This window comes from Bos grunniens, chromosome 7 (assembly GCF_055505025.1).
Source record: "Bos grunniens cultivar Pamir isolate PY7600 chromosome 7, Bosgru_T2T1.0, whole genome shotgun sequence".
Classification (NCBI taxonomy): domain Eukaryota; kingdom Metazoa; phylum Chordata; class Mammalia; order Artiodactyla; family Bovidae; genus Bos; species Bos grunniens.
The window spans coordinates 25,135,673-25,163,268 of record NC_141171.1 but is presented as its reverse complement, the minus strand read 5'-3'; the positions used below and the strand labels follow the sequence as shown (position 1 = coordinate 25,163,268).

Sequence of the window (27,596 nt, the reverse complement as noted above, 5' to 3'; positions counted from 1 at the left end):
AAACAAATTGGTGGAACTCAGAAAAAAAAAAAATATATATATATATATCAAAAAGATATTTTAAATTTCAAGTGGAAAACTATGTCTGTCTATCTAAAATTATCTATGTCTCAATGTATGTCTTTCTTTTTGGATAATATGAAGTTAATGAACTCTATTTAAATTCAAGTTTATGTGAACTAAAATATATTCAATATTAAATATAATGTTTATTTAAATATAAATATAATTTAAATAGATAATTTAAATATAATTGTTTGCTAATCTAATTGAGACATATCTTAAGTCATCAACATTGTATAATAATTTTATTATGCCTAGATTTAAGGTAGAACTAAATTTGTCAACAAAAAGGTAACTCTTTTTTTAAAATATAAATTTATTTATTTTAATTGGAGGTTAATTACTTTACAATATTGTATTGGTTTTGCCATACATCAACATGAATCCACCACGGGTGTATATGTGTTCCCCATCCTGAACTCCCCTCCCACCTCCCTACCCGTACCATCCCTCTGGGTCATCCCAGTGCACCAGCCCCAAGCATCCAGTATCGTGCATTGAACCTGGACTGGCGACTCATTTCATATAGGATATTACACATGTTTCAATGCCATTCTCCCAAATCATCCCACCGTCTCCCTCTCTCACAGAGTCCAAAAGACTGTTATATACATCAGTGTCTCTTTTGCTGTCTCGCATACAGGGTTATCTTTCTAAATTCCATATATATGCGTTAGTATACTGTATTGGTGTTTTTCTTTCTGGCTTACTTCACTCTGTATAATAGGCTCCAGTTTCATCCACCTCATTAGAACTGATTCAAATGTTTTCTTTTTAATGGCTGAGTAATACTCCATTGTGTATATGTACCACAGCTTTCTTATCCATTCATCTGAGGATGGACATCTAGGTTGCTTCCATGTCCTGGCTATTAGAAACAGTGCTGCAATGAACATTGGGGTACACGTGTCTCTTTCAATTGTGGTTTCCTCAGTGTGTATGCCCAACAGTGGGATTGCTTGGTCATAAGGCTGTTCTATTTTCAGTTTTTTAAGGAATCTCCACACTGTTCTCCATAGAGGCTGTACTAGTTTGCATTCCCACCAACATTGTAAGAGGGTTCCCTTTCTCCACACCCTCTCCAGCATTTATTGCTTGTAGACTTTTGGATAGCAGCCATTCTGACTGGCGTGCAATGGTACCTCATTGTGGTTTTCATTTGCATTTCTCTTTATATATATTTATACCTCTTTATATATATATATAAATATATAAATAAGATGAAAGCTTTTAGATAAACTCTATTAAAATAATTATATTTTAGAAATGATAAACTAAATGATAAAAGTTTATTAAATAGCTAGGTCATTTTCAAATAAAATATGATTTTAAAACATTAATTACTGAACACTAACTTCCTCTTACAGAAAAACTAAAGAGATTTTAGACTATTAATAAATATATATTTATATAAAAAATAAAAATATATATTATAATATATAATATAATAAATATATTCACCAATCTATAAAATGCTAACATACAAGACACTTCATAGTTGCTAAAGAAAAGTAAGATATATGATTTTAATAAAAAGATATAAGAAATGGCAAATAAAAATATGAATACAAAAATATAAAAAAGGTTTATGACAACGAAAGAGAATTTTATGGCACATGGATATAACTCATTGCCCTGAACTTTCTTCCTCTTCCTTCTTACATGTCTCAATTGATACAAATTCTTCTTTTATATGGGCCACACCTCTCCGAGGTGAAACTACATGACATGTTATAACCCACCTGTTAATTGCTTTGCAATAATGAGAACACCTAATTAAAACAGACAATGGCCCTGCCTATATTTCTAAGCAGTTCAAACAATTTTTACATTCATTCTCTATTAAACAAATTACAGACATTGCTTATAATCCACAAACACAAGACATAATTAAACAAACACATTACACATTGAAATTACAAATAAAAAATTAAATAAGGGGGAATACACAGGAACACTTTTATCTTCCTTATCCAGAGCAGACATTACTAGATTCCAACGCAATATATTCTTTAAGCCTATAACTATTGTTAAAATAGCTTTATTTGTTTTAAATTTTTAAAACTTACCACAAGGAGATATTTTGACAAAAGCAGAAAAACATTTTGAGACATTGAAGGACACCTGCCTTCCTCTGCCCATTTGGTATCAAGATGGATTAACTAATCAATGGAAATCTAGGAAACTAATCTTACAGGGAAAGGGGTATGCTTCTATTTCTCCAGATGGATCCAATGAACTCACATGGCTTCCTCCTCGGAAGATTTGACCTAAGGAGGCCCCCAACATTCAAACTAGAGATGAAACAACAAAAACCCCGGAAGGAAGAAATTCCAGTACAAGCCATGGCGGCTTTAAAAATTTACAAAAAAACGCCGCACTGGACGTCATTGACCTTATGACCTCCCTACTTGGAGACAGATAAAAACCCTTACTAATCAAGCTGAAAATGTGATTTCTCAATAAGGAATGCCTTGGAATCCTGAAAATATTTTTGTCGCTATGCTTGCTTTGCTTGCTTTTGCTTCCTCTGCTCAGGCTGACTTGATTGATCACACTTATTGGGCTTATATACCGAACCTCCCTTTTTATTGTAGGTAAACAACAGAATGGGAAAGACTAGAGATCTCTTCAAGAAAATTAGAGATACCAAGGGAACATTTCATGCAAAGTTGGGTACAATAAAGGACAGAAATGGTATGGACCTAACAGAAGCAGACAATATTAGGAAGAGGTGGCAAGAATACACAGAAGAACTGTACAAAAAAGATCTTCACGACCCAGATAATCACGATGGTCTGATCACTCACCTAGAGCCTGACATCCTGGAATGTGAAGTCAAGTGGGCCTTAGAAAGCATCACTATGAACAAAGCTAGTGGAGGTGATGGAATTCCAGTTGAGCTATTTCAAATCCTGAAAGATAATGCTGTGAAAGTGCTGCACTCAATATGCCAGCAAATTTGGAAAACTCAGCAGTGGCCACAGGACTGGAAAAGGTCAATTTGCATTCCAATCCCAAAGAAAGGCAATGCAAAAGAATGCTCAAACTACCGCACAATTGCACTGATCTCACACACTAGTAAAGTAATGCTCAAAATTATCCAAGCCAGGCTTCAGCAATACATGAACTGTGAACTTCCAGATGTTCAAGCTAGATTTAGAAAAGGCAGAGGAACCAGAGATTGAATTGCCAACATCTGCTGGATCATGGAAAAATCAAGAGAGTTCCAGAAAAACATCTATTTCTGCTTTATTGACTATGCCAAAGCTTTTGACTGTGTGGATCACAATAAACTGTGGAAAATTCTGAAAGAGATGGGAATACCAGACCACCTGACCTGCCTCTTGAGAAACCTATATGCAGGTCAGGAAGCAGCAGTTAGAACTGGACATGGAACAACAGACTGGTTCCAAATAGGAAAAGGAGTACGTCAAGGCTGTATATTGTTGCCCTGCTTATTTAACTTATATGCAGAGCACATCATGAGAAATGGTGGGCTTGAAGAAGCACAATCAAGAGTGGATTCAAGCTGGAATCAAGAGTGCTGGGAGAAATATCAATAACCTCAGATATGCAGAAAACACCACCCTTATGGCAGAAAATGAAGAGGAACTTAAAAGCCTCTTGATGAAAATGAAAGAGGAGAGTGGAAAAGTTGGCTTAAAGCTCAACATTCAGAAAATGAAGATCATGGCTTCCGGTCCCATCACTTCATGGCAAGATGAGGAAACAGTGGAAAGAGTGGCAGACTTTATTTTTGGGGGCTCCAAAATCACTGCAGATGGTGATTGCAGCCATGAAACTAAAAGACGCTTACTCCTTAGAAACAAAGTTATGACCAACCTAGATAGCATATTAAAAAGCAGAGACATTACTTTGTCAACAAAGGTCCGTTTAGTCAGGGCTATGGTTTTTCCATTGGTCATGTATGGATGTGAGAGTTGGACTGTGAAGAAACTTGAGCACCAAAGAATTGATGCTTTTGAACTGTGGTGTTGGAGAAGACTCTTGAGAGTCCCTTGGACTGCAAGAGATCCAACCAGTCCATCCTAAAGGAGATCAGTCCTGGATGTTCATTGGAAGGACTGATGCTAAAGCTGAAACTCCGATAGTTTGGCCACCTCATGTGAAGAGTTGACTCATTGGAAAAAACTCTGATGCTGGGAGGGGTTGGGGGCAGGAGGAAAAGGGGATGACAGAGGATGAGATGGCTGGATGGCATCACTGACTCCATGGACATGAGTTTGAGTAAACTCTGGGAGTTGGCGATGGACAGGGAGGCCTGGCGTGCTATGATTCATGGGGTCGCAGAGAGTCAGACACGACTGAGCGACTGAACTGAACTGAACTGTTAGAATGGACAGATATAGGACCAATTGTATCCACTAATGACTCAACACATATGCCCTCTCCTTGGAGCTTGGAGAAGCCCTCTTATCCTGAGGAAGAAGGAAGACTAATTAACATTTCTCTAGGCTATGAAATCCTTCCTTTATGCATGGGCCCAACAAAGTTATGTATTAATGTTAGTCGACAAACATGGGCTTTCGTCCTGCCTTCATAAAGGAACTTCCACACATTGCTTGGACTGTTTACTGCCCTGTCATTTTATAAAAACCATGTCAGTACTACCAAAACTCTAGGAAAAGGACAAAGTTAGAATGTAAGGGGTTTACTTATAAAGACTTTAAATATACTCCTATTTATTGAGGTAGATGTCACGCTAAATCAGGAAAATTAATGTTTGTGGCCAGTTACACCATTGTTGATTGGGGACCCATGTTATGTGGGTATCTAACTGCTCAGATGATATTAACAACATTATGTGTGATCTGCTACTCAAGTAGCATAGAAGGTTACTAACACTACAATGGAGCATTACCATGACAAAGGACTTCTTAGGTGGCTTGACGGTGGAATGGCCCCCCCTCGTCCTCGAACCATCCTTGATAAACAGATTGGGCCTGAACAATGGGACATTTGGAACTTGCTGCAAGCACCGAAGAACTTGGGACTTGGACTGGACATCTCACAGGGACCTATCATAGTCATAGAAACTATTTCTTTCATTATAATCAATGATATTTCATACAAGCTTGTGTTCCCCTTCCTTTTGTTCTAGCTATAGGAAGTTTACAATTCAATAAGACTTTACATTCTGTAACTTGTATAAATTGCAAATTATATACTTGTCTTAACTCTTCTATTTCCTTAAGAAATGATTCCCTTTTTGATTCTTTGATCTCGACATAATCCATGGTTACCAATAAATCTCCAGTGGCCCTGGGAAGCAGGTCCCATGGCTGGACTTGCTTCCTGGTTACTTACTAAACTGCTCCAGTGATCTAAATGATTCATTGGATGGCTGATTTTTGGCATTTTGGGATTAATAGCTATTTGCACCACTGCGGCCGTCACTGGCATTGCTTTACAAACCTCAATTCAAACACATAATTTTATCCAAAATTGGACTAAAGAAGCTCATACTGTGTGGGCCACTCAGGCTCAGATAGATGAGGATATTTAAGATGAAATACAGGAATGAAAAACAGCCATCGAATGGGTTGGAGATCAATTAATAGATGTACAAAAACAGGTGATGCTAAAATGTGATTGAAATTCTACTCAATTTTGTGTTACTCCTGTTCAATTCAATAATAGTGCCTACAACTGGGAACGAATCAAATTTCATTTACTAAACATACATAATAATGCCTCTCTGAATGTATAATTATCACAAAAAGAAATCTTTGAAACTTTTTCTAAAAATCTGCCCTCTTCCACTAATTTGAAAACTTTAGCTGAACAACTAGCTGATCAATTATCTGGGCTAGACCCACGCAGATGGTTTCAAAGCATTACTCACAGCATTGGGTCTAGAACTGTAATTTTGGTGATTGCCTTGACAATTATATTTGTCATTTACCATTGCCTTCGTGCAAAAATTGTTAAATCTAAACAAACTCAAATGGTCAAACTCTTTTTACAAATATCATAAATAAATAAGGGGGAATTGTCAGGGAATTTTTAACAGGAGGATTCCTACATGCTGTTTCTCATAAATTCTCTGTTCCTTATCAGTTCCCATTCTAAGAACAAGTAGAACTGCATGCAGCTCTCAGGACTGAGATCATGAGAAACAGTATCTGCGTGGATTCCTTTCAGTGACTCTTTTCAGCGTCAGCGACCTTGTATGTATTAGACTATCCATATTGTGGCTATTGATAAAATTTCATCCTGTGTAATAGCTGAGTAATCATCTTACTAAAGATATATAAGCCTGCATTTCTGCTAATAAAATACCTTTGCTCCATCAGAGCTTGTGTTCCCATGTCTTTCTTTCTTTCTTTCTCTCTCTCTCTCTCCCTCCCTCTGGCTCTCTCTTTCACTTTCTTATCATCGACTCCAGACCACCAGATTCTGGTCCATTAAAGGACCCCAACAAAATAGTTTTATGTAAAATAAAAGAAAAATTTACATTTGATAGGCATGAAACACTTTGGTAATAGTGTTATAAAACAGAACCAAAAGCTTTTCAATATATTTCATGAACTAACTTGTACATATGTGAACTAACTTGTATAATATGAAAATGTTATACATAGTCTCTGATATTTCCAGTTCAATGAAAGTCATTAGTAACTGCTTTTGCACTTCCTAAATACTTTCATACATTGATGGTGAGCATGCCAATGATACAGCTGGTTTGGAAATTGGCAATATCTGGAAAAATCACAGATATGTTTACACTTTCACACAGCAATCTCATTTCTAGGAAGATATCCCAAAGTTACACTGGCAAAAGTATATACTATGTACACAGACTCATTAACTGTAACATTGTAATGGCAAAAGATTAAAAACCAAGTCTATCAGTAGAGAGTGAGTTGAGCAGGTTATGATAATAGCACACAGTGGAGTACATGCAAGTACACAAAAGAATAGGGATTTCTAAATAATGATAGCTTATAACCACAGGGATTATTAGGTGAAAGAAGCAAGGTGGAGATAAGTGTATACACTGTATACAGATACCTTTTATCATCAGTAGTGATGTGCTATTTCAGGACAACTAGATATGTTTATCTTGATGAACTACAACATAAAGTATATAGCATCACCTAACGTTGTTATGTTATAACATATTGTGTTATGTTATAGGTGATGCTGTATAGGCAGTCTCAGCCAAAAATGTTTAACCTGAATCCCATCAGGCCCTTGAATCTAGTTGTCAGCTTGTTTTTTTTTTTTTTTTTAATTTTATTTTATTTAACTTTACAATATTGTATTGGTTTTGCCATATATCAAAATGAATCTGTCACAGGTATACATGTGTTCCCCATCCTGAACCCTCCTCCCTCTTCCCTCCCCATACCATCCATCTGGGTCATCCCAGTGCACCAGCCCCAAGCATCCAGTATTGTGCATCAAACCTGGACTGGCAACTCGTTTCATATATGATATTATACATATTTCAATGCCATTCTCCCAAATCATCCCACCCTCTCCCCCTCCCACAGAGTCCAAAAGACTGTTCTATACATCAGTGTCTCTTTTGCTGTCTCGTATACAGGGTTATTGTTACCATCTTTCTAAATTCCATATATATGCGTTAGTATACTGTATTGGTGTTTTTCTTTCTGGCGTACTTCACTCTGTATAATAGGCTCCAGTTTCATCCACCTCATTAGAACTGATTCAAATGTATTCTTTTTAATGGCTGAGTAATACTCCATTGTGTATATGTACCACAGCTTTCTTATCCATTCATCTGCTGATGGACATCTAGGTTGCTTCCATGTCCTGGCTATTATAAACAGTGATGCGATGAACATTGGGGTACACGTGTCTCTTTCAATTCTGGTTTCCTTGGTGTGTATGCCCAGCAGTGGGATTGCTGGGTCATAAGACAGTTCTATTTCCAGTTTTTTAAGGAATCTCCACACTGTTCTCCATAGTGGCTGTACTAGTTTGCATTCCCACCAACAGTGTAAGAGGGTTCCCTTTTCTCCACACTCTCTCTAGCATTTATTGCTTGTGGACTTTTGGATTGCAGCCATTCTGACTGGCGTGAAATGGTACCTCATTGTGGTTTTGATTTGCATTTCTCTGATAATGAGTGACGTTGAGCATCTTTTCATGCGTTTGTTAGCCATCTGTATGTCTTCTTTGAAGAAATGTCTGTTTAGTTCTTTGGCCCATTTTTTGATTGGGTCATTTATTTTTCTGGAATTGAGCTATAGGAGTTGCTTGTATATTTTTGAGATTAGTTGATTGTCAGTTGCTTCATTTGCTATTAGTTTCTCCCATTCTGAAGGTTGTCTTTTCACCTTGCTTATAGTTTCCTTTGTTGTGCAGAAGATTTTAAGTTTAATTAGGTCCCATTTGTTTATTTTTGCTTTTATTTCCAATATTCTGGGAGGTGGGTCATAGAGGATCCTGCTGTGATGAATGTCGGAGAGTGTTTTGCCTATGTTCTCCTCTAGGAGTTTTATAGTTTCTGGTCTTACGTTTAGATCTTTAATCCATTTTGAGTTTATTTTTGTGTATGGTGTTAGAAAGTGCTCTAGTTTCATTCTTTTACAAGTGGTTGACCAGTTTTCCGAGCACCACTTGTTAAAGAGATTGTCTTTAATGCATTGTATATTCTTGCCTCCTTTGTCAAAGATAAGGTGTCCATAGGTGTGTGGATGTATCTCTGGGCTTTCTATTTTGTTTTAAATACAGGGGACAAAGAACATGTTAAAGGAGATATGGGGAAGCATCATACCAGTGCAGAAGTTAGGACACTCTGCGAGACCACTGGCCTGTTATCTCTAACTAGGAAATGTCCTGGGCAAAAACACAGAGGTTATGATGAGGTCTATTCAGATTAAAAAGAGAACTTGGAGCTTGAGTTGATTCTAGTTTAGACCAACTAAATCTTAAAGACATTTTGGAAGGAATTAAATATGGACTAAGTATTAGATGGCACTAAAGAATTGTCATGTATGGATGTGAGAGTTGGACTTGAAGAAAGCTGAGCACTGAAGAATTGGTGCTTTTGAACTGTGGTGTTGGAGAAGACTCTTGAGAGTATCAGTCCTGGGTGTTCTTTGGAAGGAATGATGCTAAAGCTGAAACTCCAGTACTTTGGCCACCTCATGCGAAGAGTTGACTCATTGGAAAAAACTCTGATGCTGGGAGGGATTGGGGGCAGGAGGAGAAGGGGATGACAGAGGATGAGATGGCTGGATGGCATCACCAACTCGATGGACATGAGTTTGAGTGAACTCCAGGAGTTGGTGATGGACAGGGAGGCCTGGTGTGCTGTGATTCATGGGGTCACAAAGAGTCAGACACTACTGAGTGACTGAACTGAACTGAACTGAAAGAATTGTTAATTTTATCTCATGTAACTATGGTACAGCAATTAGGTAGTGAAACATCCTTTAATCAGATATGCAGGCACCCAGAGGTATTTATGGTAGAAATAGTCTATGTCATCTGTAATTTAAATATTTCAGGAGAAGAAAAAAAAGACAGTTGAAACAAAATCGGCAGAACGTTAACAATTATAAAACCCAGGTGATAAGTATGGAGGCGGGGGACAGGCAGGTGGCCTTATGAAATCAAGTCTCCCTAAACCGAGCTCCCCTGCTGAGTTTGTGATTAATGTCTCAATCAAAAACTTTATTCTCTTTCCTGCTCTGCCCCCTGTTCCTCTCAGGATTGAGGAGTAGCAAAAGAAAAGGGAAGACTGAAAAGTAGGACTCTTCAGGGCCTTCCTGGGTACAAAAGCCCCTCCATATCCTCAGTTTCTTGTTTGTAGAAAAAGGCTTTGGTCTCCTAGGCCTTCCCCATCCTTCTGAGGAGTAGACTCAGTTCAGTTCAGTTCAGTTCAGTCGCTCAGTCATGTCTGACTCTTTGTGACCCCATGAATCGCAGCATGCCAGGCCTCCCTGTCCATCACCAACTCCCGGAGTTCACTCAAACTCATGTCCATCGAGTCAGTGATGCCATCCAGCCATCTCATCCTCTGTCATCCCCTTCTCCTCCTGCCCCCAATTCCTCCCAGCATCTGAGTCTTTTCCAATGAATCAACTCTTCGCATGAGGTGGTGAAAGTACTGGAGTTTCAGCTTTAGCATCATTCCTTTCAAAGAACACCCAGGGCTGATCTCCTTTAGAATGGACTGGTTGGATCTCCTTGCAGTCCAAGGGACTCTCAAGAGTCTTCTCCAACACCAAAGTTAAAAGCATCAATTCTTTGGCACTCAGCTTTCTTTACAGTCCAACTCTCACATCCATACATGACCACTGGAAAAACCATAGCCTTGGCTAGACAGACCTTTGTTGGCAAAGTAATGTCTCTGCTTTTGAATATGCTGTCTAGGTTGGTCATAACTTTCCTTCCAAGGAGTAAGCGTCTTTTAATTTCATGGCTGCAGTCACCATCTGCAGTGATTTTGGAGCCCCCCGAAATAAAGTCAGCCACTGTTTCCACTTTTTCCCCATCTATTTGCCATGAAGTGGTGGGACCAGAAGCCATGATCTTCGTTTTCTGAATGTTGAGCTTTAAGACAACTTTTTCACTCTCTTCTTTCACTTTCATCAAAAGGCTCTTTAGTTCTTCACTTTCTGCCATAAGGGTGGTGTCATCTGCATATCTGAGGTTATTGATATTTCTCCCAGCAATCTGGATTCCAGCTTGTGCTTCTTCCAGCCCAGCGTTTCTCATGATGTACTCTGCATATAAGTTAAATAAGCAGGGTGACAATATACAGCCTTGATGTACTCCTTTTCCTATTTGGAACCAGTCAATAAAGGTGGTTTATATTAAAATAGAAATGAGGCTACACTGAGGACTCAGAATCAGTGATAAAACACTATATAAGTGTTTTATCTTTTCCAAATGGTGTATTTCACCAACACTGAGGAAGTTATCATAAACAGAAGTATTTGGGTGAATGCAAACTGTTTTTAAAAACCATGAATAAAATACGAGTGTAAAGTGTCTTCCTGGCAGAATTCTGACTGGCAAGAGTTTTTTGGCATAGTTTGTAGTCTGTAGCAGAAATGATAATTAAATATTTAGTTTATTTTGGAATTGTTCCCCAGACTATTATTATCAAATCACTTGTTTCCTACTATAAAAATTTTATACTTCAGGAAGTGTTTAGTGTATCTAAGACATGTAATAAAGTTAATGCCTCCCAACTCTCTAACAACAAGCCTCATCATCTTTAATGTTGAGTTGACTTCATGTATCCTTGTGAGGAATAATAATCTGGGCAATAATTGTTCATTAATACACACAGATTGCAAGCTTCCCATTAAAAAAAAAAAAAAACAACTCTGATCAGAGAGTAAAACACTAATTAAAACCTGAGCAAAAGTCTGTTCTTTAACAGAATTTTAAAGGGAATAAATCTTATACTCAGCATTTCTCACCCTCCTTTCCGCATCTTTCTTTCTCACACATTCTACTCCATCCCCACCCTTTGCCCGTGTGGGCTGCAGTGTAGGAACTCAGTGCTTCTTGGCACAGTGCAAATACCTGCTGTGGTATTTTGGTGCCAACGTAGCATCATCTGGTGCCTTTCTAAACCTCTGCCTTTCCCCCCAGACCTCCCATATTTTAAAATGTGGCTGCTGTACAGTTTCACCAGAAAACATGAACACAAGTAATTGATCTGCACAAAGTCAAAAGTTTTAACTTACATTGATAAAACCCTGTGGGTGTCAAGATGAGCCATGGCTCATCATATGAAGCTCTGTTCAGTTTTACTTTGATCTACTCACTAAACAATTCACCCTCAACATAACTAAGGCTACAGAGGTGGGTAGGAGTGGATTAGAGAGGAAAGTCAAATCAGAAATGAGAGAGGAGTAGAGTAGAGCATATTTAGACTGAAAATAAGCGGAAGTTCTCTTCTACATTGATTTGTATTTAGTCACAATAATTATTTTCAAATTACATTAAAATGTATATATTTTTTTATTTCCTAAAGGGGAACCTGAGAAATATTGCATTGTTCTTGATCAAAAGTAATGTTAACAGAAATGTCTAGACTGTGTGTGTGTGTTTATTTCTCTTTATTTTAATTAAATGATAAGCTTACTTGTAATTACTGTTACTGCCTTTCCCCCATTTTGTGTTAATTAACACTTGTGATTAATGATTATATCTGTTTTTACTTAGCTGTCTTTGACACTATTTGAAAGTGAATCAACATCCCTGGAAAAAATGAAAACAGATTCACGGGCTGATGTAGAAATACACACAACACTTCTAGCTGTCCCAAGATGATCACTGATTACTTCTTTTGTGGTGAGATTTCAGGCATGGAATTGGCTCTGGCCAATATAAATTTTGGCAACATATGTTTTAAGTTTTCCTAATAAATCAAACTGTCTTACATTTATGATGCCAAATATTTTCTCAACTCACAACAACAAGCCCACCAGGCTCCCCCGTCCCTGGGGTTCTCCAGGCAAGAACACTGGAGTGGGTTGCCGTTTCCTTCTCCAGTGCATGAAAGTGAAAAGTGAAAGGGAAGTCACTCAGTCGTGTCCAACTTTTAGCGACCCCATGGACCGCAGCCCACCAGGCTCCTCCATCCATGGGATTTTCCAGGCAAGAGTACTGGAGTGGGGTGCCATTGCCTTCTCCGTGTGATCATGTTAGGAGATCCATAATATGAAAAATCAGTGTAACACATGAGTTTTTCATGAAGTTAATTTGATTTATTCTCAAAGACTGTCTTTTATTATAATGGTATTCCTTTTCTTCTTTTTAATGCTTTAATAAATTCTTCTGTTTATGAAACAATGACAGTAGATGATAATTGTTTTAATGTGAGCTTCATGTTTTTAATTTTACACATTAAAAATATGGCACACCTATGTTTCTTCACTCATTTTCCACTAGAGAAGGACAGATTTTACTTGTATTGGAATTCAAAAGTCTGAGACCAACTGCTACATATTCTATTCTCTGCTTCAACTATTGTTTTCTAGGAGGTGTCTGATTCAAACTAGAGCTAGGAAAGAAAAGCATAGAATGTCAAAGATGCTTTTCAAGTTGTAAACTAACTTCTCAGTTGTAAACTACTGGATACTAATACTTTTCTTCAAACGGAAAGGTGTTTCTGAATTGAAAAGAGCAGTGTTTCTGAATAACTTTAGAAAGGATTTTCTTGATCTACACAAAAGAGTTTTAACAGCCTCTCATTCTTTTAAGCTCTTCACTGTGACTTCAAAGTAATCATTTTCAGATTAATAAACCAAAGTCTGCCTTGGAGTTATAGTTTTTCATTTATTAGGAAATCTGAGGTTATCTAGAACCCAGCTGGAGAACATGACTGAAGAAGGAAAAGCTGACAAAGTGAGGCAATGCTTAATTATTTCAATATGTGCCTTTAAGAAGTGTGTATAAATGGTTATTTATACACACTTCTTAAAGGCAGAGAGCTGGAATGGTGGTATATGCAAGGAAAAACATATGTAATTAAGTACCCCTCAGTTTATCTTCAGTAAAATTTCACCATTGTATAAAATTTATTGTTATTTTTAATTACCTGTTGCCTCTCCACTTCGCCCTCCCCCCTTTTAGAATCTTTAGTTTGATGTTCTGATCATTTTTTAAATGATCTCACTGGATAAAAATCATTTTACCCTTTTTTTAAAATGTGATTGTGAATATGGACTTAAGCTCTCACCTCAAACAGTACTTTTGGAAAATTTTGTAAAAAGCACTATCAAGGCACTCTAAGGATTGAACTTTAGTATAAATGTCAATACCAACCTACTAATATAAGTTTTCAAAACTACTTTTTGCATAACCTCAAAGTCACTTTGTGATGTTTCATGAACAAAGAGTTCAAATATTCCTGCATCTGTCCAATTCATAAATATCTTTTTCGTCTCCTGTTTCCCTGTTTCCTGCCTATCCTCCCACCCCCGCCGCCCCCTCTCGCCCCCCTCCCCCCCGCCCCCGGTGGCAGCTTTAGTTTTTCTTTACTTTAATTCTTCCCCTCGCCTCTGTAGCCTCTAGTTTAATTTCCTTTATTGACCATTTATGGAATGAATGAACTCCTTGACTCGGTTCCAGGAGCCTGGCTGCCCTCTGCCCCATGCAGTGCGGCTTTCTCTCCTGGGACTCGGGTCGCTGCACACCAGCCAGCGGAGGACGGCCGGAGGAAGCTGCTCCAGCGACCGCGGTCCGATCAGGGTTGGCCCGGCGCCTGGTGGCGGACGGGAGGCGAGCCCCTCCGTTGGGGCTCGGAGGAGAGATACCCCAACTCGGGAACCTAGAAGGGGAGCTGCGATCCGCGCAGGAGGCAGCTTTTCCAGCGGGCGCTGCGGTCACCTGGGAGCAGCGCGGGGACCCATCTCGCCCGAGGGGAGCCCAGGGGGCGCTGGGCTGCTGCGCGGGGCACAGCCCGGGCGGCACTGCGGGCCGGGGGATCCCACAAGACCTGGCGACACCCTGGACGGAGGCGTGGCCCCGACACCCTGCGCGGTTCTGCAGGATCCAGGCGGGAAGCCGCTGTGTATCTCAGTCTTCGCCACCCCAGCTTCTCTCGGCTCGAATTCAGCCTCCAAGTTGCAGGCACCGGAGAGCATCTGCCCCCGAGGGTGGTGGGCTATTCTCAGGAGCTTGAAAGGCACCGGGGACTGATCCAACTAGCCCGGAGAGAACTGGTAGGTGCCTCAGAACTCCGCAGGGCGCGGGCCGCCGTCGGGGTTTAGAAGTCAATGTGTGCTGTGCTGCATTCCTCGATCCCCCCCGGAGGCCCCTGAGCTTATCTCACTCTTGAACTGTTCACCCGCCAGGTGTCCTAGGACTTATCCCCAGCATTCTTTGGAGCAACTTCTGTGCAGAAGACTTTTAACTCAGTTTCGCAAGAGTTCTTCTCCCTCCCATAAAGGTTGGGGCGAACTGCAGGTGCTAGCCTTGCACATTGCCGACTGGTGGTCTCGGCAGAGAGGTGCCCCCGGGAGAGAACAATGGCAGAACCGGGATCTGGGCTGCCTTCTGGTCTTGCGGTCCCCACTTTCCTGCCGTGGCTAACAGGACTAGGGGCTGGAATGGTCTTCCTGAGCTTCTTGCAGAAACTCCTGTACCCTTACTTCTGGAGTGACCTCTGGTACCTGCTGAAGATGGTTCGCTGTGGACTTTGGACGACAGGGAAGCACGGACAGAAAGGGGAGCTAGTCACTGTCCTGGATAAATTCCTGATCCAGGCCAAGAAGCGGCCCCAGAAACCTTTCATCATCTACGAGGGAGACATCTACACCTATGAGGATGTGGACAGGAGAAGTAATAAAGTGGCTCATGTCTTGCTGAACCATTCCCCGCTGAAAAGGGGCGATACTGTGGCTTTGCTGATGAGCAACGAACCGGATTTCGTTCACGTGTGGTTTGGCCTGGCCAAGCTGGGCTGCGTGGTGGCCTTCCTCAACTCCAATGTTCGATCGGTCTCCCTCCTGCATTGCATCCGCAGCTGTGAGCCCAGGGTCCTCGTGGTGGGTGCAGGTAGAGTATGGGAAATGAGCTGCTTGAGCAGAATGGCAGCCCTGCCTCCTATCCCACCCCCACCGGCCTCATTTTTTTTTGTTAGAACCAATTAGCAACTAGTATCCTGGGTATGTGATGAAGTGTGGATGTTAAGGGTACAAGTGGTTTAATTTCCCCTTCCCTCACTTCAATCACTGTTGTAGATGACTAATTATCAGGACAGCTTCTGAAGAACTTTACTGAAATCTCAGACTTTTCTGAAATCTTATTATTTTAGCAAAGGGACAGGATGAGTCTAAGGGGCACATTTTACTGTTCTTGCTACCTTCAGTGAGTACAAGAACACAGAGAGAGCTTGGTAAGTTCTAAATTTTGTCAGATCTGACAAAATTATCTGATGTGAAGGAAGACAATCCTGTTTCATTGTGGAATACCTTCTGCCTCTAATACTAGCACTATTGAAGTTGACTGCCTTTGCAGAAGAAACATGTTTAATTAGAAGTGCATGAATTCCTGTCTTCATGTCTGCTCTTATTCTGCACTGCCTGCAAGCTAGGATTTGCCTGGCAAAGTTGGACTTCCAGCCAGTGGCAAGCTCTTGGCAGACTCTCAGTCTCTTTCTCCCCCATCTCCTTACCCCACCGGTGCATCATTTTATCTTTCTTTCCAGTAAGTGCTGACCTTCTTCCCCTCCCCTTGGATTTAGGCTTTGGATACGTATACTGACAGTGAACTATAAAGAAAAGTTTTTGGTTGAGTGCCTGACTAATGAAGAACCTAGGATGATAAGTTGCATAACAGGGAAAACGAAGTATGAAAATTGATAACTTATTTGGTATAATCTAAGTGGTTTATGCACATGTTTCTTTCATGAGGGTAGGAAGGTAGAGGATCATGGCAAAGACCTTAGTGAAAATATTTAAGTATTTTAGGTTAATAGATACATTCTGACACCTCATATGGACTTCTCAGATGACACTAGTGATAAAGAACCGGCCTGCAAGTGCAGGAGACATAAGAGATGCGGTTTCGATCCCTGGGTCAAGAAGACCCCCTGCAGGAGGGCATGGCAACTCACTGCAGTATTCTTGCCTAGAGAATCCCATGGACAGAAGAGCCTGGTGGGCTATAGTCATATAGAATCTTTAGATTCACAGAGAAATATGGGGGGGGGGGATCTACATTTATATACCACTGATTTATAAAGTATAGTACTTTGTGTGTACCCTTTTTTATATAATAATTGTATATCACATGAAAATGAGTTAGCCAATATATAGTAAAAAAAAAAAAAGTTATTTATTCAAGGCTTTCACTTTTGCTTGTTTCCTTTGTCCTTCCAGCTCAAATTGTGACTAGATGAAGAAGCAAAATGTTTGTTCTTTTTAATTTATGATCATATTTTTAATGGAAAGGCATTTTATTTTAAATATAGCAGTGTGTACATGTCAATCCCAGACTCCCAAATGTGTCTTATTACTCTTAAGGACTGATTTTATCTTAAATTACTGGAGTGGATAAACCAGAAATCCTCTCGTGGTTTTTTTTTTGTTTTTTTTTTAATTCAACAGTTATATCCTCCAAGATTGAAATTCAACTCTTCACCTTGGAAAAAGGTTAGCTAGTATAACACTTCTTTGAACTGTAGCAATAAGTAGAATAAAGGAGTCACACAGAGGTTCCACAACATGGTGAAGCAGTGTTTACCTCTCGTGCCATGGGCAGTGATAATATGAATACAGCAGGGAAAACTATCACAGTTCATCTTAGGATATATTCTGACATTTTAGTTGCTCATTCTAATTTCACACAGAGGTTCCATAACACAGTGAAGCAGTGTTTACCTCTCGTGCCATGGGCAGTGGTAATATGAATACAGCAGGGAAAACTATCACAGTTCATCTTAGGATATATTCTGACATTTTAGTTGCTCATTCTAATTTCACACAGAGGTTCCATAACATGGTGAAGCAGTGTTTACCTCTCGTGCCATGGGCAGTGATAATATGAATACAGCAGGGAAAACTATCACAGTTCTTCTTAGGATATATTCTGACATTTTAGTTGCTCATTCTAATTTAGATTGCAGTTTCTGGAGCAAATCTGAACCTTAGATTGTGCAAAGAAAGAAGAGCAAACTAGAAGGGCCACAATATCTCTGAAAAGATTTCTGTGGCCATGATGTTGAGGTCAACCTGAGAAACATCTCATATCCTGTCTCCTGAGGGCCTCCTCCTGAAGTGTGTAGGGCTGTTTAACTCTCAGAATAGAGTTTTCAAACTTTGGTGTTGACTGAGCTGTTGCCCAATTAGGACCAACTAATTTTGCAGTTTTACTTGTGCCAGCTTTTGCTTTGCTTGCCAATAACTAATAGCATTGTTTCCTTATTTTTGTTTTTACCATTACCAGACAAGTTTTGTGTATGAAAGCCACATTGGGATGCTGGAATTTAAGCCAAACATGTTTAATTAATTTGCTCAGTAAGTAGGTACCTGGAGAATTCAACCTTAAATCCTAGTAACAATTCTTTATAGCACACCTCCAAAATATATAAATAGCATATGTTTCTTTCAAAGATAGGAGAATTCCCTTTTAGTTAACTGCTAGTTTTGTTTTGTTTTGTAAGACAGCATGGCTTCCATCACAGTCACTTTTCTGTATCTGAAGCTCTTACCCTGAAAACTGTATTCTTGGCATCTTGAGTCTAATCCATGAGCAATATATACATATAGTTTTTAAAACTTTACATTTCAGAGTTCTTAAATTCCCATTGGATGTTTCTAATGGAGATGTACTATTAAATCCTTATATCTCCAGCAAGAGTGTATTGAAGTGGAAAGACCAGACAGTGTTAGATAAGCTGGACAGCCCCAGGTCTCACTTCTGATCTGCCACTTCTTAATTGTGTGATTGAAAAACAAGGTCCTCAGCTGCTTTGAGTGATATTTTGCTTTGCTGTGAATTGGTGAAAATACCATCTCCTTCACAGTGTAATTCTGAGGATTAAATGGCAGTTTTGGTGAAATGACTAGCTGAGTCACTAGTGCATACAAAGTAAATCCTTGGTGAATCGAAATAATTGCTATTATCATTGTAAAGTCATTGGAGGCTTTTACTAAGGGATTTCACTTGAATTTTGATGGCACATTCTAATTTGGTATTAGCTACAAAAAAGACTAGTAAGTCATCTGTTTGGTCCAGGACGTTTAACACTTTGCTATGTTTTAGCAAAATTCATGTTATATAAAACCAGCGTCAAACAAGTTTTATAGGCAGGCCAGGTAATGTCCTCGGTGGTCCGTGGTGATAGATGACATTACAATCATGACAGTTGCCCGATAGTTCTGTCTCCAGAATAAGAATAAACATTATTCTTGCTCTAGTGGTTGCTAACAAAGATATCAATGTTGCCATTTACTCAAGGCTGACTATGTAAAAGGTGTACCCAGTACCTTTGAAAGGCAAGTGCACAGCTATAGTTTAGAAACTAAGAGGGAAAGAAGTTCACCGAGGGTCTAGGGTGACACAGCTTAGTAGGTGCAGATCAGACCCAAAACCTGGTCTCTGATCTAAGACTCTGCTGTATTACACATTATAGGTTTCTGGGGCTGTTAATCCCCTTTTGCTATAACCATGAAAAAATTGCATTCCAGTTATATAAATATAGTAAAATTAAAAGTTGCCAGTGTTAAGACATCAGGTTTTTAATGCTCCTATCACTAGAAAAAATGTAAATGCTTATAAAACTATTATTCCTTTTTCTCAGTCTGAAGACTCAAAAATAGTTGCAAAGAAGTGTTACTGTATTTGTGTAGTTTGATTTAGAAGATGTGTCAAGTGGCGTCCCAACTTTCTTTGGAAAATTTCAGCACTTATTGAATATTAAATCATCTTAGATCAAACCTAGTCCTTTCCCCCCAATATTTCAACTCTGATTTTGCCAACAGTGCCTGCAGCCAATATTATCATCTACCTATATAGGCTTTTCTCTTTACTCAGTACAAACATGAAATGTTGAGGTATTTGTATGTAGTATTTAAAAGTTTATGTAATTATATCCTTTGACATATGTAGCAATAATAAATAAGTCTCTTCCATTTTTATAGCACTGTGTAAGTAATAAACTATTTTTAGATGCATTGCCTTATGTCATCTTCACCACAGCCATAGTCTGGTTCTAAAGAGGAGGGAAGCATGGATCGGAGTGGGCAAGTACATTGCTCAAGCTCCTGCCTTTAGGAGAGGCAGTGTGGGACAGGAGCCTGGATTTTCTGATGTTGAGCACACCTTTGTCTTTGTCCTCATTTCTGCTCCGGCCCATTTCCTCATCTCCATCTTTTCCCTTTCTCTTCCCTTCCCTCCAGGCCCCTCCCTCTGCCCTGCTGCTTTCCCGGAGCTCTCTCTGTCATCTTCCATCTGGTCATCTACTTGGTTTTGTTATTTTTCCCACCAATCCTCTTGCCTCAGGCACTGTGTGCCATGGCTCTCTCAGTGACTTGGTGGAATGGTAAAGTTGTGTTTGCCAGATCACGTAGAGGTACTTGTGCAACTTGGAGGACTTGGCCAAGAGCTCAAATGTAAGCTCTTTGAGCTGAGGGAGTTTGTTCTGTTTGCTGCTAAATTCTTAGAACTTAGTGTAAAAGAGATGCTCAATAAGTAATTACTGTCTGGATGAATGAATAGGTGATCAATCTAATGAAAAACTTTAAGGTACACAAGGGGCATTCAGTAACTGTTTATTTACTTGCCTGTTTTTGCCCAGGAATTGTCCCCGTGCTGTTCTTCTGGTAGCTGATTTTGGCAGTAGATATATCAATGAGTTACTGGTTATGTTATTTTATATCAGTGTTGCTAAATGTTAGAATCATGACTCCCTGAAAGTCAAAGCATTTTAAGCTTTGTAGTCTTTAGTTTCTGGAGAAGGCAATGGCACCCCACTCCAGTACTCTTGCCTGGAAAATCCCATGGACGGAGGAGCCTGGTAGGCTGCAGTCCATGGGGTCGCTGAGGGTCGGACACGACTGAGCGACTTCACTTTCCCTTTTTACTTTCATGCATTGGAGAAGGAAATGGCAACCCACTCCAGTGTTCTTGCCTGGAGAATCCCAGGGACAGTGGAGCCTGGTGGGCTGCCGTCTATGGGGTCGCACAGAGTCGGACACAACTGAGGCGACTTAGCACCAGCAGCAGCTGCAGCGGTCTTTAGTTTCTAGACTTAGTATCCACAAAATTTCAGATTTACTTGCATTTTTGTATTTTCTGGGCTCAGCAGTAAAGAATCTGCCTGCAGTGTAGGAGACGCAGGAGATATGGGTTCGATCCCTGGGTTGGGAAGATTCCCTGGAGAACGGCATGGCAACCCACTCCAGTATTCTTGCCAGGAAAATCCCACGGACAGAGGAGCCTGGTGGGCTACGGTCCATGGAGTTGCAAAGAGTCGGACACAGCTGAAGCGACTGAACATGCGTGCATTCATGCATGCATGTAATTTGCACTCTCTCCTTTCTCAGTGTATCACATATTAAATCGTTATAATTATAAGTAAACAACTGAAAAGTATATATTAATATTACCCTGGACCTTTTTACTTTAGATTCAATAGGATGTTGTGTCTCAACCTTCTGGGAAGGGTTTTGTTTCTCTTCACAAGAAGTACACTCTTATGTTGGTTCTCTAAACTTAAAATAATGCGTGCAGCATTGCCCTGTCCGTTTTCATGATCTGTTGCATTCACACTGTGCAGGAGCAAATGTTCCAGTTAACAATCAAACCATTGTAATTCTCCAAATGACTTTCAACCGTAAAGACATCTGCTTTTCAAAGACCAAGAGGAATAGTTAGAGGAAAAAATAAAAACCCTTTAAGTTCTATAGAAAGTAAGACATATTCAGATAGATGAGATGTGGCTCATGTGAACCTGTACTATTTTATCCATGTACTATGCTAGCCTCGACATATCTATTTTCATTTTCAAGGCATTTCTATACTTTTAAGTAGAGTAGACTGAATGGCTGTTTTGCCTTTTTTTTTTTCCTCTCATTTTAGACTCAGCTAGGTCAAGGAATACCTCCATTCCAAAAAAAAAAAAAATATATATATATATATATATAATTAATTTTGATTGTTCATGATTTACTAGTTGGAAAAGGTAGTATTCTAAGGATGATTATTTTCTTCACTGATCATGAGGAGTTCTTATATACAGTTTATGCTGAACACGTGTTTGCTATAAGGGAATGAAACTTGAATACTGACAGGAGCAAAAACAATTTAAAGAGGGACTGTGCCTCCTCAGCGGAGAAGGCAATGTCACCCCACTCCAGTACTCTTGCCTGGAAAATCCCATGGACAGAGGAGCCTGGAAGGCTGCAGTCCATGGGGTCGCTGAGGGTCGGACACAACTGAACGACTTCACTTTCCCTTTTCACTTTCATGCATTGGGGAAGGAAATGGCAACCCACTCCAGTGTTCTTGCCTGGAGAATCCCAGGGACGGGGGAGCCTTGTGGGCTGCCATCTCTGGGGTCGCACAGAATCGGACACGACTGATGCAACTTAGCAGCAACAGCAGTGCCTCCTCAGAGAAGTTGCAAGCCCGAACTGGAAAAACACACATCTAAGTAATAATTATTTATTGGAAATATGATGTGTTGCATTAACAACAAACGAAGTATTCTACATTTTACTTTCTTGCACAATTTTGCCTATAATAAATATACTGTCTATGCCCTAAAAGATGTGGGGACAGCTGAAAATGAAACCCGGAAACCCATTTACAAACTTGTGTGTACCCATTCAGAGCAGTTAATAAAATTGCTTCAGGGAAGAATATGTTATCATGAATGAATAATTATGCACTTCCTAGGGCTATTATTATCAGTAAACTATTATTTGTAAAAATAACTGACACATCGTTGATGATGAGATTAGTGTCTGGCTTGATAAGAACTATTGTTATCTACATCATGATATATATTGCTTTAGGATTGCTTACTTAAGCATCAATTTTCTTAGGCACCATAACCTGCCCAGGTGTTCTGTGAGAAACCCATTGAGCTGTTGTTAAGCAACAGATGGTAGCTAAGAGCGTGTGATGAGATCTACAATTTCAATTTGGTTTCTGTGTAAATATTGCTTTGTAGGATGGAAACCTCACATTAACCATGTGTAGTTGAATTTCATATTAGTTTTAGTAATGCATAAAAGTTTATTTTTTAATATAAATTTATTTATTTTAATTGGAGGCTAATTACTTTACACTATTGTATTGGTTTTGCCATACATTGACATGAATCCACCACGGGTGTACATGTATTCCCCATCATAAACACCCTTCCCACCTTCCTCTGGATCCCATCCCTCTGGGTCATCCCAGTGCACCAGCCCCAACCATCCTGATCATGCATAGAATCTGGACTGGCAATTCATTTCACATATGATAATATACATGTTTCAATGTCATTCTCCCAAATCATCCAACCCTCACCCTCTCCCCCAGGGTCCAAAAGACTATTCTATACACCTGTGTCTCTTTTGCTGTCTCACATACAGGGTTATCGTTACCATCTTTTTAAATTCCATATATATGCGTTAGTATATTGTATTGGTGTTTTTCTTTCTGGCTTACTTCACTCTGTATAATAGAGTCCAGTTTCATCCACCTCATTAGAACTGATTCAAATGTATTCTTTTTAATGGCTGAGTAGAAGGCACTGGCAACCCACTCCAGTACTCTTGCCTGGAAAATCCCATGGATGGAGGAGCCTGGTAGGCTGCAGTCAATGGGGTTGCGAAGAGTCGGACAGGACTGAGTGACTTCACTTTCACTTTTCACTTTCCTACATTGAGAAGGAAATGGCAACCCACTCCAGTGTTCTTGCCTGGAGACTCCCAGGGACGGAGGAGTCTAGTGGGCTGCCATCTCTGGCGTCTCACAGAGTTGGACACAACTAAAGTGACTTAGCAGCAGCTGCAGCAATACTCCATTGTGTATATGTACCACAGCTTTCTTATCCATTTGTCTGCTGATGGACATCTAGGTTGCTTCCATGTCCTGGCTATTATAAACAGTGATGCGATGAACATTGGGGTACACGTGTCTCTTTCAATTCTGGTTGCCTTGGTGTGTATGCCCAGCAGTGCTATTGCTGGGTCGTATGGCAGTTCTATTTCCAGTTTTTAAAGGAGTCTCCACACTATTCTCCATAATGGCCATACTAGTTTGCATTCCCACCAACAGTGTAAGAGGGTTCCCTTTTCTCCACACCCTCTCCAGCATTTATTGCTTGTAGACTTTTGGATAGCAGCCATTCTGACTGGCGTGAAATGATACCTCATTGTGGTTTTGATTTGCATTTCTCTGATAATGAGTGATGTTGAGCATCTTTTCATGTGTTTGTTAGCCATCTGTATGTCTTCTTTGGAGAAATGTCTGTTTAGTTCTTTGGCCCATTTTTTGATTGGGTCATTTATTTTTCTGGAATTGAGCTATAGGAGTTGCTTGTATATTTTTGAGATTAATTCTTTGTCAGTTGCTTCATTTGCTATTAGTTTTTCCCATTCTGAAGGCTGTCTTTTCACCTTGCTTATAGTTTCCTTTGTTGTGCAGAAGATTTTAATTTTAATTAGGTCCCATTTGTTTATTTTTGCTTTTATTTCCAATATTCTGGGACGTGGGTCATAGAGGATCCTGCTGTGATGTATGTCGGAGAGTGTTTTGCCTATGTTCTCCTCTAGGAGTTTTATAGTTTCTGGTCTCATGTTTAGATCTTTAATCCATTTTGAGTTTATTTTTGTGTATGGTGTTAGAAAGTGTTCTAGTTTCATTCTTTTACAAGTGGTTGACCAGTTTTCCGAGCCCCACTTGTTAAAGAGATTGTCTTTTCTCCATTATATATTCTTGCCTCCTTTGTCAAAGATAAGGTGTCCATAGGTGTGTGGATTTATCTCTGGGTTTTCTACTTTGTTCCATTGATCTATATTTCTATCTTTGTGCCAGTACCATACTGTCTTAATGACTGTGGCTTTGTAGTAGAGCCTGAAGTCAGGCAGGTTGATTCTTCCAGTTCCATTCTTCTTTCTCAAGATTGCTTTGGCTATTCAAGGTTTTTTGTATTTCCATATAAATTGTGAAATTATTTGTTCTAGCTCTATGAAAAATACCGTTGGTAGCTTGACAGGGATTGCATTGAATCTATAGATTGTTTTGGGTTGTATACTCACTTTCACTATATTGATTCTTCTGATCCATGAACACGGTATATTTTTCCATCTATTAGTGTCCTCTTTGATTTCTTTCACCAGTGTTTTATAGTTTTCTATATATATGTCTTTTGTTTCTTTAGATAGCTATATCCCTAAGTATTTTATTCTTTTTGTTGCAATGGTGAATGGAATTGTTTCCTTAATTTCTCTTTCTATTTTCTCATTATTAGTGTATAGAAATGCAAGGGATTTCTGTGTGTTGACTTCATATCCTGCGACTTTACTATATTCATTGCTTAGCTCTAGTAATTTTCCGGTGGAGTCTTTAGGGTTTTCTATTTAGAGGATCATGTCATCTGCAAACAGTGAGAGTTTTACTTCTTCTTTTCCAATTTCAGATCAGATCAGATCAGTCGCTCAGTCGTGTCTGACTCTTTGTGAGCCCATGAATCGCAGCATGCCAGGCCTCCCTGTCTATCACCAACTCCCGGAGTTCACTCAGACTCACGTCCATCGAGTTGGTGATGCCATCCAGCCATCTCATCCTCTGTCATCCCCTTCTCCTCCTGCCCCCAATTCCTCCCAGCATCAGAGTCTTTTCCAATGAGTCAACTCTTAGCGTGAGGTGGCCAAAGTACTGGAGTTTCAGCTTTAGCATCATTCCTTCCAAAGAAATCCCAGGGCTGATCTCCTTCAGAATGGACTGGTTGGATCTCCTTGCAGTCCAAGGGACTCTCAAGAGTCTTCTCCAACACCACAGTTCAAAAGCATCAATTCTTCGGCGCTCAGCCTTCTTCACAGTCCAACTCTCACATCCATACATGACCACAGGAAAAACCATAGCCTTGACTAGATGAACCTTTGTTGGCAAAGTAATGTCTCTGCTTTTGAATATGCTATCTAGGTTGGTCATAACTTTCCTTCCAAGGAGTAAGCGTCTTTTAATTTCATGGCTGCAGCCAACATCTTCAGTGATTTTGGAGCCTCCCAAAATAAAGTCAGCCACTGTTTCCACTGTTTCCCCATCTATTTCCCATGAAGTGATGGGACCGGATGCCATGATCTTCATTTTCTGAATGTTGAGCTTTAAGCCAACTTTTTCACTCTCCTCTTTCACTTTCATCAAGAGGCTTTTGAGTTCCTCTTCACTTTCTGCCATAAGGGTGGTGTCATCTGCATATCTAAGGTTATTGGTATTTCTCCTGGCAATCTTGATTCCAGCTTGTGTTTCTTCCAGTCCACCGTTTCTCATTATGTACTCTGCATATAAGTAAAATAAACAGGGTGACAATATACAGCCTTGACGTACTCCTTTTCCTATTTGGAACCAGTCTGTTGTTCCATGTCCAGTTCTAACTGTTGCTTCCTGACCTGCATACAAATTTCTCAAGAGGAAGATCAGGTGGTCTGGTATTCCCATCTCTTTCAGAATTTTCCACAGTTTATTGTGATCCACACAGTCAAAGGCTTTGGCATAGTCAATAAAGCAGAAATAGATGTTTTTCTGGAACTCTCTTGCTTTTTCCATGATCCAGCAGATGTTGGCAATTTGATCTCTGGTTCCTCTGCCTTTTCTAAAACCAGCTTGGATTCCTTTTATTTCTTTTTCTGCTCTGAATGCTATGGCCAAAACTTCCAAAACTATGCTCAACCGTAGTGGTGGGAGTGGGCACCCTTGTCTTGTTCCTGACTTTAGGGGAAATGCTTTCAATTTTTCACCATTGAGGATAATGTTTGCTGTGGATTTGTCATATATAGCTTTTATTATGTTGAGGTGTGTTCCTTCTAGTCCTGCTTTCTGGAGGGTTTTTTATCATAAATGGATGTTTGATTTTGTCAAAGGCTTTCTCTGCATCTACTGAGATAATCATATGGTTTTTATTTTTCAATTTGTTAATGTGGTGTATTACATTGGTTGATTTGTGGATATTGAAGAATCCTTGCATCCCTGGGATAAAGCCCACTTGGTCATGATGTATAATCTTTTTAATGTGTTGTTGGATTCTGTTTGCTAGAATTTTGTTAAGGATTTTTGCATCTATGTTCATCAGTGATATTGGCCTGTAGTTTTCTTTTTTGTGTGTGTGGCATCTTTGTCAGGTTTTAGTATTAGGGTGATGGTGGCCTTATAGAATGACTTTTGGAAGTTTACCTTCCTCTGCAATTTTCTGGAAGAGTTTGAGTAGGATAGGTGTTAGCTCTTCTCTAGATTTTTGGTAGAATTCAGCTGTGAAGCCATCTGGTCCTGGGCTAAAAGTTTAAAGTTAAATGTTTGCCAGTGTTTTAAAACACTATGCTATGAGCAATTACCATTGAAAATATTAGTTTGTTTTATGTAGAATAAAGTTATTTATGGAGTTGGAAATGGCAACCCACTCCAGTATTCTTGACTGGAAAATCTCATGGACAGAGGAGCCTGGTGGGCCACAGTCCACGATGTTGCAGAGTCGGACATGACAGAGCGACTGAGCACAGCACAAGATAATTTTAAAACAATGTCTGTAAGTCAGGCAGAGAAACACAAATATCATATGGTATCACTTATATGTGGAATCTAAAAAGTGCTTCAAATAGATTCAAATGGACTTATTTACAAAACAGAAACAAAATCAGAGACATAGAAAACAAACTTACAGTTACCAAAGAGGAAAGGAGGGAAGGGATATATTAAGACAGTACTATCCCTAAAGCAGTTAATCAGCAAAGTCCTGCTGTATAGCACAGGAAGCTACATTCAATACCTTATAATAAGCTATAATGAAAAAGAATATATATGTATGTATGACTGAATCATTTACTGTACATCAAAAACAAACTAACACA

General features: G+C 39.6%; 1 protein-coding gene across 3 annotated transcripts in view; it reads left to right on the top strand.

Moving 5' to 3' along the window:
- SLC27A6 (solute carrier family 27 member 6) overlaps nt 1-27,596 on the top strand; it is a 411,258-nt gene that overhangs the window by 319,358 nt on the left and 64,304 nt on the right. The window contains exon 1 of one of the 3 annotated variants that reach the window (XM_086410492.1): nt 14,207-15,588. The exons of 1 other annotated variant lie outside the window; for it this stretch is intronic. In XM_086410492.1, coding sequence (XP_086266618.1) covers nt 15,060-15,588 — 529 coding nt within the window. In that variant the 5' untranslated portion in view covers nt 14,207-15,059. Of the gene's footprint in view, nt 1-14,206; nt 15,589-27,596 lie in introns of those variants that run through there. One more of the 3 variants, XM_086410494.1, reaches the window with a different exon arrangement.